At 40.1% G+C, this 19,269-nt stretch overlaps 1 protein-coding gene across 1 annotated transcript; it reads right to left on the bottom strand.

The window, feature by feature from the left end:
• Nucleotides 1-11,836: 11,836 nt before the first annotated feature.
• On the bottom strand, nt 11,837-16,420 carry LOC145867029 (uncharacterized). The gene is made up of 2 exons (XM_082971075.1): nt 15,764-16,420; nt 11,837-13,198 (listed from the first exon to the last, which is right to left on the bottom strand). The coding sequence occupies exons 1-2, from the start codon at nt 16,104-16,106 to the stop codon at nt 12,582-12,584; spliced, it is 960 nt and encodes a 319-aa protein (XP_082827201.1). The 5' UTR covers nt 16,107-16,420; the 3' UTR covers nt 11,837-12,581.
• Nucleotides 16,421-19,269: the final 2,849 nt, after the last annotated feature.

Genomic DNA, 19,269 nt, shown 5'->3' on the forward strand with positions numbered 1-19,269 from the left:
CAGAGCCTGGATTTTCCCTCTGAGGCTAATATCCATATCATGCTGAAATCAATAGAACAGGGGACAAACGTTTAGGGTTCTACATTGTGACATTATTAAAATACTCCTACAATGTTAAAACATTCTACATTGTGACATTAATTCATTGATATCATGAAACAACTCCTTCATGTATGTATTTTCTGATATTTGATCAGAGATCTTTTATCAGATTATCTCTGGTCACAGCTATGAGGTTTCTCTCCTGTGTGTGTTCTCTGGTGTTGAGTCAGAGAGCCAGAATCAGCAAAACTCTTCCCACATTGATCACAGCTATAAGATTTCTCTCCTGTGTGTATTCTCTGGTGCACTGTCAGCTGGCCAGATCTACCAAAACTCTTCCCACATTGATCACTGCTATAGGATTTCTCTCCTGTGTGTATTCTCTGGTGCACTGTCAGATTGCCAGATCTACCAAAACTCTTCCCACATTGATCACAGCTATAAGGTTTCTCTCCTGTGTGTCTTCTCTGGTGTAATATCAGACCCCCAGACTCAGTAAAACTCTTCCCACACTGATCACAGCTATATGGTTTCTCTCCTGTGTGTGTTCTCTGGTGTGATGTCAGATTGCTAGATTTACCAAAACTCTTCCCACATTGATCACAGCTATAGGGTTTCTCTCCTGTGTGTGTTCTCTGATGAATATTAATGCCTGATGAGGTGAATCTCTTCCCACAGTCTGAGCAGCAGTTAGATTTCTTCCCTGTGGGTCTCTGCTGGTGTTTCTAGAGGAGTTCTGATCTGGAGAGACTCTTCTCTGCCTCGTCAGCATCATGAGGTTGTTGAGGCTCCTCAGAGGATCCACGATAGTCCCGTCTCTCTCCTGTGTGAACAACAAAGTCAGACAGACGGTTAAAGGCCCACAACAGCAGAAATCCATTGTTTATTTTAGGTAAAAAGGGATGACGAAATCAAATCAAATGTATTTGTCAGATCATACCCATGAGGTTGTACAACAATTGACTTCTGTTAAATTATTTGACCATTACCACAGTCAACTTAGCAACAATCATATTTTGTCTTGTTTTCACATTAGTAGTAACTAGAAATAAGTTATTCATGTTGTTGAAACTCTAAGCAGTGTGCCAGACGACTTTTGGTCTCCAATATAGGCCCCTTTCTGTGTTTGCTAAAATTACGGCACGAGGGCAATGCGCACACAATTTGATTGCAGAAACACCTCCCTGCTAATGAGGAAACCACTAGTTATGGATGTAGTATATCTGGTAATGAGGAAACCACTAGTTATGGATGTAGTATATCTGGTAATGAGGAAACCACTAGTTATGGATGTAGTATATCTGGTAATGAGGAAACCACTAGTTATGGATGTAGTGTATCTGGTAATGAGGAAACCACTAGTTATGGATGTAGTATATCTGCTAATGAGGAAACCACTAGTTATGGATGTAGTATATCTGGTAATGAGGAAACCACTAGTTATGGATGTAGTATATCTGGTAATGAGGAAACCACTAGTTATGGATGTAGTATATCTGGTAATGAGGAAACCACTAGTTATGGATGTAGTATATCTGGTAATGAGGAAACCACTAGTTATGGATGTAGTATATCTGGTAATGAGGAAACCACTAGTTATGGATGTAGTATATCTGGTAATGAGGAAACCACTAGTTATGGATGTAGTATATCTGGTAATGAGGAAACCACTAGTTATGGATGTAGTATATCTGGTCATGAGGAAACCACTAGTTATGGATGTAGTATATCTGGTAATGAGGAAACCACTAGTTATGGATGTAGTATATCTGGTAATGAGGAAACCACTAGTTATGGATGTAGTATATCTGCTAATGAGGAAACCACTAGTTATGGATGTAGTATATCTGGTAATGAGGAAACCACTAGTTATGGATGTAGTATATCTGCTAATGAGGAAACCACTAGTTACGGATGTAGTATATCTGCTAATGAGGAAACCACTAGTTATGGATGTAGTATATCTGCCTGGAGCAAAAAATAGTGCGCAAAGATTTTAGATATTCACAATGTATTCTGAATATTACAGCACAAGATCAGGAGTGCTACTCAAGGAAACTCACATTAAGCTCTGTGTCTATTCACTAATTCAGCACTGTGGGGGAAAACTCAGGGGAGTTCTCATAGGCTGACAGCAAAAATAGCCTCCATTTACAGGTTGCTTATGAGTGCATTTCACATTACTTTTGGATTATAATTGTAAGGCTCGCTTGAATCTCCTGCTTAATATGTTTGTGTTATTGTCGCAAATCAAGTGCTTTATACTTAAAAAACACTTCAACCAGTAAAATTATCTTTGGCTAGCTTTAACATCAGCCTGACAATGAGGGTTTGTACACTAAGTGTTTAACAAACAATAACATAGTAGAGGTCGACCGATTATGATTTTTCAACGCCGATACCGATTATTGGATGACCCCCCCCAAAAAACATACCGATTAAATCGGCCGATTTTAAATATATATATTTGTAATAATGACAATTACAACAATACTGAATGAACACATTTATTTTAACTTAATATAATACATCAATAAAATCAATTTAGTCTCAAATAAATAATGAAACATGTTCCATTTGGTTTAAATAAAGCAAAAACACAGTGTTGGAGAAGAAAGTAAAAGTGCAATATGTGCCATGTAAAAAAGCTAACGTTTAAGTTCCTTGCTCAGAACATGAGAACATATGAAAGCTGGTGGTTCCTTTTAACATGAGTCTTCAATATTCCCAGGTAAGAAGTTTTAGGTTGTAGTTATTATAAGAATTATATTACTATTTCTCTCCATACATTTGTATTTCATATACCTTTGACTATTGGATGTTCTTATAGGCACTTTAGTATTGCCAGCATAATCTCAGGAGTTGATAGGCTTGATGTCATAAACAGCGCTGTGCTTCAAGCATTGCTAAGAGCTGCTGGCAAACGCAGTAAAGTTTGAATGAATGCTTACGAGCCTGCTGCTGCCTACCACCACTCAGTCACAGCTCAGTCAGACTGCTCTATCAAATATCAAATCATAGACTTAATTATAATATAATAAACACAGAAATACGAGCCTTAGGTCATATTCAATTTAATATCGCTCTTCAAAGACCCAGGAAGGGGTGGAGCCAAACAGGTGTTGTACCTCATTTCCCTCCTTCAGGGAACAGTAATTATAGTCATAAAGTTACACTCCCTTTCAGTCGGTCAACTTCGGTACAACATACTATGGGGAAATACAATCATTCCCCAACTGACCCAAACGGATACTAAATGAAACGGCCCCTGGCAGACCACCCAGACCTGACCCCGCAAGATTGTTGTCAATTTATTAATTGTCTTTTGTTTGAAACACTCCTGTCAATGTTGAGTAAGGACGCACACCTGATTACGCATATAGAAGTAGGACTAGTCTACCTGGTTACACATATAGAAGTAGGACTAGTCTACCTGGTTACACATATAGAAGTAGGACTAGTCTATCTGGTTACACATATAGAGTAGGACTAGTCTACCTGGTTACACATATAGAAGTAGGACTAGTCTACCTGGTTACACATATAGAAGTAGGACTAGTCTACCTAATTACACATATAGAAGTAGGACTAGTCTACCTAATTACACATATAGAAGTAGGACTAGTCTACCTGGTTACCCATATAGAAGTAGGACTAGTCTACCTGGTTACCCATATAGAAGTAGGACTAGTCTACCTGGTTACCCATATAGAAGTAGGACTAGTCTACCTGGTTACACATATAGAAGTAGGACTAGTCTACCTGGTTACACATATAGAAGTAGGACTAGTCTACCTAATTACACATATAGAAGTAGGACTAGTCTACCTGGTTACCCATATAGAAGTAGGACTAGTCTACCTGGTTACACATATAGAAGTAGGACTAGTCTACCTGGTTACACATATAGAAGTAGGACTAGTCTACCTGGTTACCCATATAGAAGTAGGACTAGTCTACCTGGTTACCCATATAGAAGTAGGATTAGTCTAATAGCCTACAGCTGTGTCTGTCCCAAACTCACTGGTGCAGGAAACTCTGTGGGCCCAGAATATTTGATACAATGTTGCAAGCTTGCCTTCTTCAGTTTCAGGCTACCCAGTTGATAGTAGATACAATGTTTCAAAATCATTGTAGACAGGCCATGTGCAGCCAATGTGATTTATAAGGTATTTATTTTGATCAGGATATTTTCTAACTGCAGTCTGCAATGTTTTTATTTGTTGGCTATTTTTACATAGTTGGCAATAAAAGTTACTTTTAGATTTGTATAATTTATATTTAGATTTAGATAGAATGTAGATTAATCACAGACAATGATTTTGAGATACTATTAGGAATTAAAATGAAACTGTTCCACGAAAATGAAAATATGAAAATCATAACTGGCACCAGATCAGTAGAAATGGTCAGATAAATTGGCACCAAATGGAAAAGGTTGCTGACTGCTGGTGTAGTCTATTACCAGAAACTATAGGAGCATAACGACTGCTGGTGTAGCCTATTACCAGAAACTATAGGAGCATAACGACTGCTGGTGTAGTCTATTACCAGAAACTATAGGAGCATAACGACTGCTGGTGTAGTCTATTACCAGAAACTATAGGAGCATAACGACTGCTGGTGTAGCCTATTACCAGAAACTATAGGAGCATAACGACTGTAGTCTATTACCAGAAACTATAGGAGCATAACGACTGCTGGTGTAGCCTATTACCAGAAACTATTGGAGCACAACGACTGCTGGTGTAGCCTATTACCAGAAACTATAGGAGCATAACGACTGCTGGTGTAGCCTATTACCAGAAACTATAGGAGCATAACGACTGTAGTCTATTACCAGAAACTATAGGAGCATAACGACTGCTGGTGTAGCCTATTACCAGAAACTATAGGAGCATAACGACTGCTGGTGTAGTCTATTACCAGAAACTATTGGAGCACAACGACTGCTGGTGTAGCCTATTACCAGAAACTATAGGAGCATAACGACTGCTGGTGTAGTCTATTACCAGAAACTATTGGAGCACAACGACTGCTGGTGTAGCCTATTACCAGAAACTATAGGAGCATAATGACTGCTGGTGTAGCCTATTACCAGAAACTATAGGAGCATAACGACTGCTGGTGTAGCCTATTACCAGAAACTATAGGAGCATAACGACTGCTGGTGTAGCCTATTACCAGAAACTATAGGAGCATAACAACTGCTGGTGTAGCCTATTACCAGAAACTATAGGAGCATAACGACTGCTGGTGTAGACTATTACCAGAAACTATAGGAGCATAACGACTGCTGGTGTAGACTATTACCAGAAACTATAGCTTAACGACTGCTGGTGTAGCCTATTACCAGAAACTATAGGAGCATAACGACTGTAGTCTATTACCAGAAACTATAGGAGCATAACGACTGCTGGTGTAGCCTATTACCAGAAACTATAGGAGCATAACGACTGCTGGTGTAGTCTATTACCAGAAACTATTGGAGCACAACGACTGCTGGTGTAGCCTATTACCAGAAACTATAGGAGCATAACGACTGCTGGTGTAGTCTATTACCAGAAACTATTGGAGCACAACGACTGCTGGTGTAGCCTATTACCAGAAACTATAGGAGCATAATGACTGCTGGTGTAGCCTATTACCAGAAACTATAGGAGCATAACGACTGCTGGTGTAGCCTATTACCAGAAACTATAGGAGCATAACGACTGCTGGTGTAGCCTATTACCAGAAACTATAGGAGCATAACAACTGCTGGTGTAGCCTATTACCAGAAACTATAGGAGCATAACGACTGCTGGTGTAGACTATTACCAGAAACTATAGGAGCATAACGACTGCTGGTGTAGACTATTACCAGAAACTATAGCTTAACGACTGCTGGTGTAGCCTATTACCAGAAACTATAGGAGCATAACGACTGCTGGTGTAGCCTATTACCAGAAACTTTAGGAGCAGAACATCAGAATGTACGAAGGCCAGCAGCAGCGGGAGGAGTAGGCTAAGGAAGAGGTTTTTTTCTGATGGTTAGGCTCTTGTATCTGAGGGGTGTCATCAATAGCCCATAATGACATAATGACAAAGTTAAAACAGGTAAAAAACAGAAATACCTTATTTACTGAAGTATTCAGACCATTTGCTATGAGACTCAAAATTGCTTTCAGGTGCATCTTGTTTCCATTAATCATCCTTGAGATGTATCTACAAGTTGTTCGGAGTCCACCTGTGGTAAATTCAATTGATTGGATATGATTTGGAAGGCACACACCTGTCTATATAACGTCCCAGAGTTGACAGTGCATGTCAGAGCAAAAACCAAGCCATGAGGTCGAAGGAACTGTCCGTAGAGCTCCAGGACAAGCTTGTGTCTGAATTGATATGAAAGTATATGTGAAATTATTTTGATGTGATATGAAAGTACAGCAATTTATGTTTCTAGAAACGTATTGCAATTGAGAATCGATTCACATCTTGATGGAATATTTGGCTATTTTACCTGAACAGAGCCAGTCTACCTCTGAAAATAACATACAGTCCTTGGACCTTGAGGAGTAACAGGGGCGGCAATCAGCAGTAGAAACAATAACAAAGCGTACTCCCTGCCCGTTTCAGTAAAAAGCTGAGGGATGGGGCTGGAGAAATGTAACCATTCATGATATCAACATTTTAGTTTTAACCATGTTTTGAGGATATACAGTGTTTGTTTATATTTACTGACAAACATTGGAGTAAAAAAAGCTTATTTTGGGTTCTGATGGGGTACGACAGTTGAACTAAGCTCATGAGGCATTTATAAGTGATTTCTTCAAGAAACAGATGGGTACATATCATTAATGTATAAGTCCCTAAATGGATGTAACAACTGCTGATTGCCCCTTTAAGAGAACATCTTGGGCTAATCTAATAGGAGATATTGAGGACTACAGTATTTCAGGCATTGTCATTGGATGCATTTGATCAATTTTAACGTTTTGTTGATGGTCCACTCTTGATGTTCTACACGTTACAGTGAAGCTTCAGCCATTCCTACAGAACAACATTAAAGTGTAGAACCCCTTTACTGCATATTGGTTCAACGACTGCAGAGACGGTACTTACTGGTGTTAAACACATCTCCAACCTCCTCTTCTTCCTCCAATGTGACAGTCATCTCCCCCTCCTCCTCTTTCACTCCAAAAACTGCTTCCTCCTCCTCTTTAACAGGAGGAGAGTAGCTTAGTGAACTCATGGTCGGGGATGTTAGCTAGCTAGCAATAGCGACTAGCCTAGTTCTAAGCTAACTTAGCAAACCAGCTAGCTGACAAACAACGTAAATATATAATTAAATGGTCCAACAAGTACATACGACAGAAGTGTGTTTAAAACACTGCGACTAATATACACCAAAACCAGTGTAAAGAGCGTGAATGTTGTAGCTATGTTTGCTAGAAAGCTACCGAGGTGTCTGACTAGCTGTTGTTGTTGAAGGAGCGTCCCGTCCACTAGATTATACGTCACACTGGCAGCATCGCCTGAACCTAAAAGACGCACATCGCCATCTGCTGACTGGACTGGGCAACGCAGTTGAGGAACCAAACGTTTATTTTTCATTTATTTCAGGAAAGTTTAATATTATATTAAGTCGTTCAAAGAGAAGCATGTGTTGATTGATTCGTGTTTAATGAGTGAGAATTTAAAACAAACTTTACACCCACTACAAATTTGCATTGAACCATACTTCTGACATAGTTCATTTTGACCCCAGAGGCATATCTTTTATCATAGCCAAAATGTGGTTTATCATAGCCAAAATGTGGTTTATTCAATTCTATTAAATTTTTCATGACTTTGTCAATCAACTTGTTCTTAATAAATCTAAATCATGGTTTAGTGTTTCTGTATCAATATGGACTTTTAACAAATTCAAATCCTTTGGAGTCATTTTGACCCCAGCCAAAAGCACCTTTGATAAATAGGACGTTTATTTCAAATAAAAATCGAATCACATTTTATCATACACTTTATTGGTCACATACACATGTTTAGCAGATATTATTGCCGGTGTAGCGAAATGCTTGTGTTTCTAGCTCCGACAGTACAGTAATATCTAACAAGTAATATCTAACAATTTCACAACATATACCCAATAAACACAAATCTAAGTATTTGAATCTAGGTTTCTCTGTAGACATGATCCATCCCACCAGAGGGTGGAGGGGCACCTGTATCAGTGGTTTTGACCAGATAGACACCTGCAGACACACAGTATAGTGCCTCCCATGTACTCTCCTAAGATTGGACTTTTCTATATCACGTATCACATGACAGTGTATAAACTTTGATTTGATCATGTACAAAACTGTGGTAGAAAAGTAAAGTATTCAGACCCCTTCACATTTTCCACATTTTGTTACAGCCTTATTCTAAAATGTACTTTCCCCCCCCTCATCAATCTACACACGATACCCCATAATGACATCACAATACCCCATAATGACATCACAATGCCCCATAATGACATCACAATACCCCATAATGACAAAGTGAAAACAGGTTTTTAGAGATTTTTGCAAATGTATTTACTTAGGTATTCAGACCTTTTGCTATGAGACTCAAAATTGAGCTCATATGCATCCTGATTCCATTGATTATCCTTGAGATGTTTCTTGATTGGAGTCCACTTGTGGTAAATGCAATTGATTAGACATGATTTGAAAGGCAGACATCTGTCTATGTAAGGTCCCACAGTTAACAGTGCATGTCAGAGCAAAAACCAAGCCATGAGGTCCAAAGGAATTGTCCATAGAGCTCTGAGACAGGATTGTGTCGAGGCACAGATCTGGGGAAGGGTTCCAAAAAATGTCTGCAGCACTGAAGGTCCCCAAGAACAAAGAGGCCTCCATCATTCTTAAATGGAAGAAGTTTGGAACCACCAAGACTCTTCCTAGAGCTGGCTGCCTGGACAAACTGAGCAATCGGGGGAGAAGGGCCTTGGTCAAGGAGGTGAACAAGAACCCGATGTTCACTCTGACAGAGCTCCAGAGTTACTCTGTGGAGATGGGAGAACCTTCTAGGACAACCATCTCTGCAGCACACTAGAGATGACATGCAGGAGCTTGCAGAGATTTGTAGTCTTGCATGTCGTCTACTTTGACGCTAATTAGCATTTTAGAATCCGAGAGTAAAGAGAGACAAATATAGGCAACAGCTACTCTTCCACTCTTCCTGGGGTTTATTATGGATCCCCATTAGTTCCTGCCAAGGCAGCAGCTACTCTTCCTGGGGTTTATTATGGATCCCCATTAGTTCCTGCCAAGGCAGCAGATACTCTTCCTGGGGTTTATTATGGATCCCCATTAGTTCCTGCCAAGGCAGCAGCTACTCTTCCTGGGGTTTATTATGGATCCCCATTAGTTCCTGCCAAGGCAGCAGCTACTCTTCCTGGGGTTTATTATGGATCCCCATTAGCTCCTGCCAAGGCAGCAGCTACTCTTCCTGGGGTTTATTATGGATCCCCATTAGTTCCTGCCTGGGGTCCAGCTAAAATAAAAGCAGTTATACCATTTTAAAAACATTACAATAAATTCACAACACACTGTGTGTCATCAGTCACCGTGACCTAGAGAGATTTACATGGTTATCAAAACGTCACACCACGGTGAGCCTAAACAAAACACAGCCCTAAGGGGAAAATGAATGGTGGAAAAACGATGCAAACCATTTCCCTGTTTGACCTGTAGTTGTTATGGATATTATGACTCTGCAGAGCCCCACAGTGGACGTGTCAAAATATGTTACATTGGTAAAGCACCCTTTATTTAACCTCAATGTCATCTTGTTTTTACATGGCATTGTAGATTTTAGCGGTATACAGGATGTATTTTGGATGTTTTCACTGTATTTTCAACGCTTTCAGACAATGGATTAATCGCAATAAAAAAATTGTGCACTAACATTACACAAAGTGAACTCAAGTCTGACAGTCCAAACAAAATCACAAATTCTCAGTCAAAAACACAAGTCAGAACACAGCCTCTCTATTCTCTCATGTGATTTCAGGTCCTCTGACTGGGAAAATGTCTTTCCACAATGAGAGCAGTGGTATGTCTTCTCCTCTTGTGTATTTGTATGTATTCTTTCATGCTCTTTCAGGTACCTTAACCGGGTAAATCTCTTTCCACAGTGGGAGCAGTGGTGCGTCTTTTTTCCTGTGTGTATCCTCTCATGCTGGTTCAGGTTTCCTAACTGGGCAAAATGCTTTCCACAATGGGAACATTGGTAAGGCTTTTCTCCTGTGTGTATTCTCTCATGCTCCCTAACTGTGTACAACTCTTTCCACAATGGGAACATTGGAAAGGCTTTTCTCCTGTGTGTGTCCTCTCATGCCTTTCCACGCTCCCTAACCACCTAAAACTCTTTCCGCACAAGGAGCAGTGGTAAGGCTTCTCTCCAGTGTGTATTCTCTTATGTGTTCTCAGGCTCCCTAACTGAGTAAAACTCTTTCCACAATGGGAGCAGTGATGTCGTCCTGCTGGTTTGGACATCTCAGGGTCTGGTTTCTCTGAGGAACTCTTCCTGCTGTCAGAAGGAGAGTCTGGTCTCTCTCCTGTCAAAGACAAACAGATTATATAATTAATTAAACAGAGACCTGAATGAAACCTCCACATGATAAAACTTCCTATGATGTTTAATCTCGACTAGATCCCTCAATCACCTGAAGTCAGTTTTCACAAGTATTATTAAACCCACTTCAAAATGCAGGTCTCTGGTGCTTCTTAGGATGTCCAGGCAGGTGATTCACTTCTAACCGAAGTCTTGCAGGTGTTTACATGGTTTTCACATCTGCCAGGTCATCGAAAAATCAAATTTCAGTACGAGTGTATATATATATATATTTTTTGGGTACTTTTACACCTTTTTCTCACCAATTTCATGATATCCAATTGCAACTCCCCTACGGACTCCGGGGAGAGGCGAAGGTCGAGCCATGTGTCCTCTGAAACACGACCCTGCCAAGCCGCACTGCACATCTTGACACACTGCTCGTTTAACCCGGAAGACAGCCACACCAATGCGTCGGAGGAAACACTGTCCAGCTGGCGACCGAAGTCAGCGTGCATGCTGACCACCACAAGGAGTCGCTAGAGCACAATGGGACAAGGACGTCCCGGCCAGCCAAACCCTCCAAACCCTCCCCAAACATAACGCTTTGTATTCAGGATATAAAGTTTGTTTCTTTGCCACATTCTTTTGTAGTATTACTTTAGTGCCAACAGCCTCTCTATTCTCTCATGTGATTTCAGGTCCTCTGACTGGGAATGCTTCCTTCTTTTCACTCTGTCATTTAGGTTAGTATTGTGGAGTAACTACAATGTTGTTGATCCATCCGCAGTTTTCTCATATCACAATCATTAAACACTAACTATTTTAAAGTCACCATTGGCCTCATGGTGAAATCCCTGAGCGGTTTCCTTCCTCTCCAGCAACTGAGTTAGTGACTGGGTATATTGATACACCATCTAAAGTGTAATTAATAACTTCACCATGCTCAAAGGGATATTCAATGTCTGCTTTTTTTTACCCATCCACCAATACATGCCCTTCTTTGCGAGGCGTTGGAAAACCTCCCTGGTCTTTGTGGTTGAATCTGTGTTTGAAATTCACTGCTCAACTGAGAGACAATACAGATAATTGTATGTGTGGGGAACAGAGATGAGGTATTCATTCAAATATCATGTTAAACACTATTATTGCACACAGTGAGTCCATGCAACTTATGTGACTTGTTAAGCAAAATCTTTACTCCTGAACTTATTTAGGCTTTTAATTAAATGTGTAAACATTTCCAAAAACATAATTCCACTTTGACATTATGGGGTATTGAATCCATTTAACCCCAGTATCTCTACTTGCACATTCATCTTCTGCACATCCTACCATTCCAGTGTTTAATTGCTATATTGTAATTACTTAGCCACCATGGCCTATTTATTGCCTAACCTCTCTTATCCTACCTCATTTACACATGCTGTATATAGATTTTTCTACTGTATAATTGATTGTATGTTTGTTTTACTCCATGTGTAACTCTGTGTTGTTGTATGTGTCGAATTGCTATGCTTTATCTTGGCCAGGTCGCAGTTGCAAATGAGAACTTGTTCTCAACTGGCCTACCTGGTTAAATAAAGGTGAAATAAAAATAAATAAAAATATTTTTTACATTTAGGCTGTAACACAACGAAATGTGGGACAAGTCAAGGGGTGTGAATACTTTCTGAAGGCACTGTATATATAAAACTCCCCCCACACAGCAATCTAATAGCATCAGTAAAATCTGTTGAAATTAAACCACAGATAAATATACCTAACATAGTACATCTATTAAACAATTCATCACAACACATACATCAGAAATAGTTACACATTATAGAGATCCATTCATGGATGTACAGGTCTGTTGGATAAACGTTCAGAAATGTCCACTGCTGATTTTTTCCAGGCGTCCATAGCGGACACCCTGGCCCTATGAATCCTGGCCGTGGACAAATTCTCAGTCAGAAACACAAGTCAGAACACAGCCTCTCTATTCTCTCGTGTGATTTCAGGTCCTCTGACTGGGAAAATGTCTTTTCACAATGAGAGCAGTGGTATGTCTTCTCCTCCTGTGTATTAGTATGTTGGAAAGGCTTTTCTCCTGTGTGTTTTCTCACATGCTTTTTCAAGCTCCCCGACCACCTAAAACTCTTTTCACACTGGGAACATTGGAAAGGCTTTTCTCCTGTGTGTATTCTCTCATGCGTTTTCAGGCTCACTAACCACCTAAAACTGTTTCCACAGTGAGAACAGTGATAAGGTTTCTCTCCCGTGTGTATTCTCTCATGCTTTTTCAGGACCCATAACCACCTAAAACTCTTTCCACAGTGGGAACAGTGGTAAGGCTTCTCTCCCGTGTGTGTTCTCTCATGCCCAACCAGGGCTCCTAACTGAGTAAAATTCTTTCCACAGTGGGAACAGTGGTAGGGCTTTTCTCCTGTATGTGTTCTCTCATGCATTTTCAGGCTCCCTAACCACCTAAAACTCTTTCCACAGTGGGAGCAGTGGTGTTGGTTAGGTGTCTCTGGGTCTGTTTCCCCTGAGGAACTCTTCCTGCTGTCAGAGTCTGGTCTCTCTCCTGCAAAAGACAAACAGAGTATCTAGTTAAACAGAGAGACCTGAATGAAACCTGCATTAAATAAAAATGTCTTCCTATGAGGTTTAATCTAGACTAGATCCCTCAATACCCTGAGGTCAGTTTTCACAACATTACATCATTAATAATAAACTTGGTGACGGTGAGATTTAAAAACAAATGATGAAGAGCTCCAAATCTAATCTCTCAGGGAATGTCATGTTTATAGGCTGATCAGAGCTCTATAATAATACATAATGTCATGTTTATAGGCTGATCAGAGCTCTATAATAATAGATAATGTCATGTTTATAGGCTGAGCAGAGCTCTATAATAATAGATAATGTCATGTTTATAGGCTGAGCAGAGCTCTATAATAATAGATAATGTCATGTTTATAGGCTGAGCAGAGCTCTATAATAATAGATAATGTCATGTTTATAGGCTGAGCAGAGCTCTATAATAATAGATCATGTTTATAGGCTGAGCAGAGCTCTTTAATAATAGATAATGTCATGTTTACAGGCTGATCAGAGCTCTATAATAATAGATAATGTCATGTGTATAGGCTGATCAGAGCTCTATAATAATAGATAATGTCATGTTTATAGGCTGATCAGACCTCTATAATAATAGATCATGTTTATAGGCTGAGCAGAACTCTATAATAATAGATAATGTCATGTTTATAGGCTGAACAGAGCTCTATAATAATAGATAATGTCATGTTTATAGGCTGAACAGAGCTCTATAATAATAGATAATGTCATGTTTATAGGCTGATCAGACCTCTATAATAATAGATCATGTTTATAGGCTGAGCAGAACTCTATAATAATAGATAATGTCATGTTTATAGGCTGAGCAGAGCTCTATAATAATAAATAATGTCATGTTTATAGGCTGATCAGAGCTCTATAATAATAGATAATGTCATGTTTATAGGCTGATCAGAGCTCTATAATAATAGATAATGTCATGTTTATAGGCTGATCAGAGCTCTATAATAATAGATAATGTCATGTTTATAGGCTGATCAGAGCTCTATAATAATAGATAATGTCATGTTATAGGCTGATCAGAGCTCTATAATAATAGATAATGTCATGTTTATAGGCTGATCAGAGCTCTATAATAATAGATAATGTCATGTTATAGGCTGATCAGAGCTCTATAATAATAGATAATGTCATGTTATAGGCTGATCAGAGCTCTATAATAATAGATCATGTTTATAGGCTGATCAGAGCTCTATAATAATATATATTACTATTCCAGTCAGTGTTATAGGCTGCAGTTGATCCATTGTTAATAACGTTTTGTTGGTGTCCCACTTCATCTCTAAAGTAATAATGGACATTACTATCTCTCTAAATTATATTTTTTTGTTTAGCCACACCTTTCCTTCAAAATTGTTATTTTGAAGACTTACAAACTGTCCTTTTGCTATTATGTTCAGTCTCCCCAAAACACTTGTCCTTTTGCTAATATTTTCAGTCTCCCCAAAACGCTTGTCCTTTTGCTAATATGTTCAGTCTCCCCATAACACGTGTCCATTTCATTTCAATAATGCTTCTTATTGTAACGGGCGTCGTATAGAGGGGACCAAAACGCAGCGTGTTGAGTGTTCATTATTATATTTATTTACTCAAAACACTAATGACAAAATAACAAAAGGATATTATCAACTTACAGTTCTGTCAGGTACAGAGACTAAACAGAATGCAACTGCCCACAAAAACCCAGGAAGAAAAACCCCTACTTAAATATGATCTCCAATCAGAGGCAACGAGGACCAGCTGCCTCCAATTGGAGATCAACCCCCCAAAAAAACATAGAAATAGAAAACCTAGAACTAACACATAGAAATAGAAAACATAGAAAAACACAAAACACCGCCTGTCAAACCCTGACCTACTCTACCATAGAAAATAACCAGTTACTATGGTCAGGACGTGACACTTATTTTATGTATTTCTCCAACATTATTTAGAAATCTGCTTTTTGCGGGTATACACACTCTACGCAAGGCCTACAATGGACACACGTCAAAAATTTCATTTATAACATGTTTGCCATTCTGTGAGACAATTAAGTTGTGATTTTGTGGTGGGGGGACTCTGATGGTATACACATGTTACAGTTAAGTAATAAGGCCAGAGGAAGTGTGGTATATGGCCAATATAGCACGGTTAAAGACTGTTCTTAAGCACGACTCAACACAGAGTGCCCGGATACAGAACTTAGCCGTGGTATATTGGCCATCTATCACAAACCCCTGAGGTGTCTTATTGCTATTATAAACATGTTACCAACATAATTAGAACAGTAAAAATACATGACATACCCGTGGTATACGGCCTGATATACCACGGCTGTCAGCCAATCAGCATTCAGGGCTTTAATCATCAATTTTAAAATGTAGCTTTAACATTATATTATAACATGAATTCCTATAGTACAGAACAACATCTTCAAGTATAGAATTTCAGTAGCATGCTGCTTTAAAACAACACGTTCGTTCAAAACCTTTGGAGAGTTAGAGCCCGTTTTTAAGACAGTACTTACTGGTGGTAATCAGATCTCCTGACTCCTCTGTCAATATGACCGTTATCTCTCCCTCTTTCTCCTCCTTCACTACAAAAACTACATCCTCCTCTTTCTCTTCCTCCTCTTCTTTTACTGTAACATCCTCCTCCTCTTTCACTCTGAACGCGTCTTCCTCTTCTTTCACTGAAACGTCTTTCTCTTCTTCTTTCACAGTAACAGTCTCACCCTCTACTTCTTGTTTTACTGTGACATCCTCCTCTTCCTTCTCCTCTTTCACGACAATGTTCAGCCCCAGAGCTTCTTTCTCCGTCCAGCAGACCTCCTCTTCTTTAACAGGAGGGGAGTAGTTTAGGGAGCTCATGTTCAGACCTCTTCTTTAGCAGGCGAGGAATACATCAGTGAGTTCATGGTCGGGGATGTTAGCTAGCTAGCTAGTTAGCATGAGCGACTAGTTTAGTGCTAGGCTAACTTATCAAGCCAGCTAGTTGACTAACAATGTACCTATAACATTTAAATGGTGTCTATTAACTAGATGTCAGAAGTATATTTAAAACACAGAGGCAAATATGCACAGAAACAGTCTAAATGTTTCGGCTGTTGGCTACCAAGGTGGCTGACTCGTTGTTGTTGATCCGTTCCGTCCACTAGATTATACGTCACGCTGCAGCATCGCCTTAAAGACGCACATCGCCGTCTGCGGACTGGAGGGAAACGCAGTTAAGATACATTTTTATTTGCATACAAATGTATTTTTATTCCTTTCATTAAATAATAATATTATATTGAGACGTTCAAATAGAGCAGTGCATATTTTGAGTGAGAATTTAAAACATACTGTGCTTCACATCTGTATTTAAGGCAGTTTCATATTCATTCATTTAAAGAAACCCACTGGTCACACTGGTTGAATTATCTGTCAAACTAGGAACTCTGCAGCCTAGTTGAACAGGGATCTATGTTCTATGAACGCTGCTGGGAGCAAACTGGAGAGTAGCTAGAGGAAAACAAACCTAACGGCATCCCCAGTCCCTGGTATATCATCAGACTGTACAAACCTAACTACATCCCCAGTCCCTGGTATATCATCAGACTGTACAAACCTAACTACATCCCCAGTCCCTGGTATATCATCAGACTGTACAAACCTAACTACATCCCCAGTCCCTGGTATATCATCAGACTGTACAAACCTAACTACATCCCCAGTCCCTGGTATATCACCAGACTACATACAAACCTAACTGCATCCCCAGTCCCTGGTATATCATCAGACTGTACAAACCTAACTACATCCCCAGTCCCTGGTATATCACCAGACTACATACAAACCTAACTACATCCCCAGTCCCTGGTATATCACCAGACTACATACAAACCTAACTGCATCCCCAGTCCCTGGTATATCACCAGACTACATACAAACCTAACTACATCCCCAGTCCCTGGTATATCACCAGACTGTACAAACCTAACTGCATCCCCAGTCCCTGGTATATCACCAGACTGTACAAACCTAACTACATCCCCAGTCCCTGGTATATCACCAGACTACATACAAACCTAACTACATCCCCAGTCCCTGGTATATCACCAGACTGTACAAACCTAACTACATCCCCAGTCCCTGGTATATCACCAGACTGTACAAACCTAACTACATCCCCAGTCCCTGGTATATCACCAGACTGTACAAACCTAACTACAACCCCAGTCCCTGGTATATCACCAGACTACATACAAACCTAACTACATCCCCAGTCCCTGGTATATCACCAGACTACATACAAACCTAACTGCATCCCCAGTCCCTGGTATATCACCAGACTACATACAAACCTAACTGCATCCCCAGTCCCTGGTATATCACCAGACTACATACAAACCTAACTGCATCCCCAGTCCCTGGTATATCACCAGACTACATACAAACCTAACTGCATCCCCAGTCCCTGGTATATCACCAGACTGTACAAACCTAACTACATCCCCAGTCCCTGGTATATCACCAGACTGTACAAACCTAACTGCATCCCCAGTCCCTGGTATATCACCAGACTGTACAAACCTAACTACATCCCCAGTCCCTGGTATATCACCAGACTGCATACAAACCTAACTACATCCCCAGTCCCTGGTATATCACCAGACTACATACAAACCTAACTACATCCCCAGTCCCTGGTATATCACCAGACTGTACAAACCTAACTACATCCCCAGTCCCTGGTATATCACCAGACTGTACAAACCTAACTACATCCCCAGTCCCTGGTATATCACCAGACTGTACAAACCTAACTACAACCCCAGTCCCTGGTATATCACCAGACTACATACAAACCTAACTACATCCCCAGACCCTGGTATATCACCAGACTGTACAAACCTAACTACATCCCCAGTCCCTGGTATATCACCAGACTGCATACAAACCTAACTGCATCCCCAGTCCCTGGTATATCACCAGACTACATACATACATAATGGGTGTGTCCCAGGATAAATGCACCTCTTCCCCGTTCATTGAGGAGACTCTCTCCATGCAGACACAGACAGATTTTGGGTGTCTGCGTTGGCACCTTTCAACACCCCTCATTATCACATGTATACACGCGACCACTCACTTACACTACTGACTAAACACACACCATTGTTCATTGTATTTACTTTACTTAAGTTAATAAATATATTTAGTTATTCTTTATCTCCACGTTGTCTCACTTTTTGTTACGGTCTTCGAGCCGGTTCGTGACACTATGGTCAGTGAGCTGGAGCTATTAGCCTAACCAGCGCAGCCAATCAGCACGGCTATGGTCAGCGAGCTGGAGCCCAACTAATGGAGACCAGTTAGAACCCAACTAACAAAACCCAACTAAAACATGACTGCAGATCAGAAGAGACATACAGAATGATGGCTGGGAAAATCACAGCATTTAGAACAGACACATTTTATACGTAGCAGCATAGCCTTTATGTCATTATTATAGATGGTATCCCACACCGTAGCAGCATAGCCTTTATGTCATTATTATAGATGACATCCCACACCGTAGCAGCATAGCCTTTATGTCATTATTATAGATGGTATCCCACACCGTAGCAGCATAGCCTTTATGTCATTATTATAGATGGTATCCCACACCGTAGCAGCATAGCCTTTATGTCATTATTATAGATGACATCCCACACCGTAGCAGCATAGCCTTTATGTCATTATTATAGATGACATCCCACACCGTAGCAGCATAGCCTTTATGTCATTATTATAGATGACATCCCACACCGTAGCAGCATAGCCTTTATGTCATTATTATAGATGGTATCCCACACCGTAGCAGCATAGCCTTTATGTCATTATTATAGATGACATCCCACACCGTAGCAGCATAGCCTTTATGTCATTATTATAGATGGTATCCCACACCGTAGCAGCATAGCCTTTATGTCATTATTATAGATGACATCCCACACCGTAGCAGCATAGCCTTTATGTCATTATTATAGATGACATCCCACACCGTAGC

This window comes from Salmo salar, unplaced genomic scaffold (assembly GCF_965601325.2).
Source record: "Salmo salar unplaced genomic scaffold, fSalSal1 ptg000152l, whole genome shotgun sequence".
Taxonomy (NCBI): Eukaryota; Metazoa; Chordata; class Actinopteri; order Salmoniformes; family Salmonidae; genus Salmo; species Salmo salar.

Excerpts from the sequence above, each read along its gene's own strand:
- LOC145867029 (XM_082971075.1), bottom strand. The coding sequence starts at position 16,106 with ATGAGCTCCCTAAACTACTCCCCTCCTGTTAAAGAAGAGGAGGTCTGC. Across the intron at positions 13,199-15,763 it reads AGGAGATCTGATTACCACCA|GAGAGAGACCAGACTCTGAC; the intron begins GTAAGTACTGTC and ends TGTCTTTTGCAG.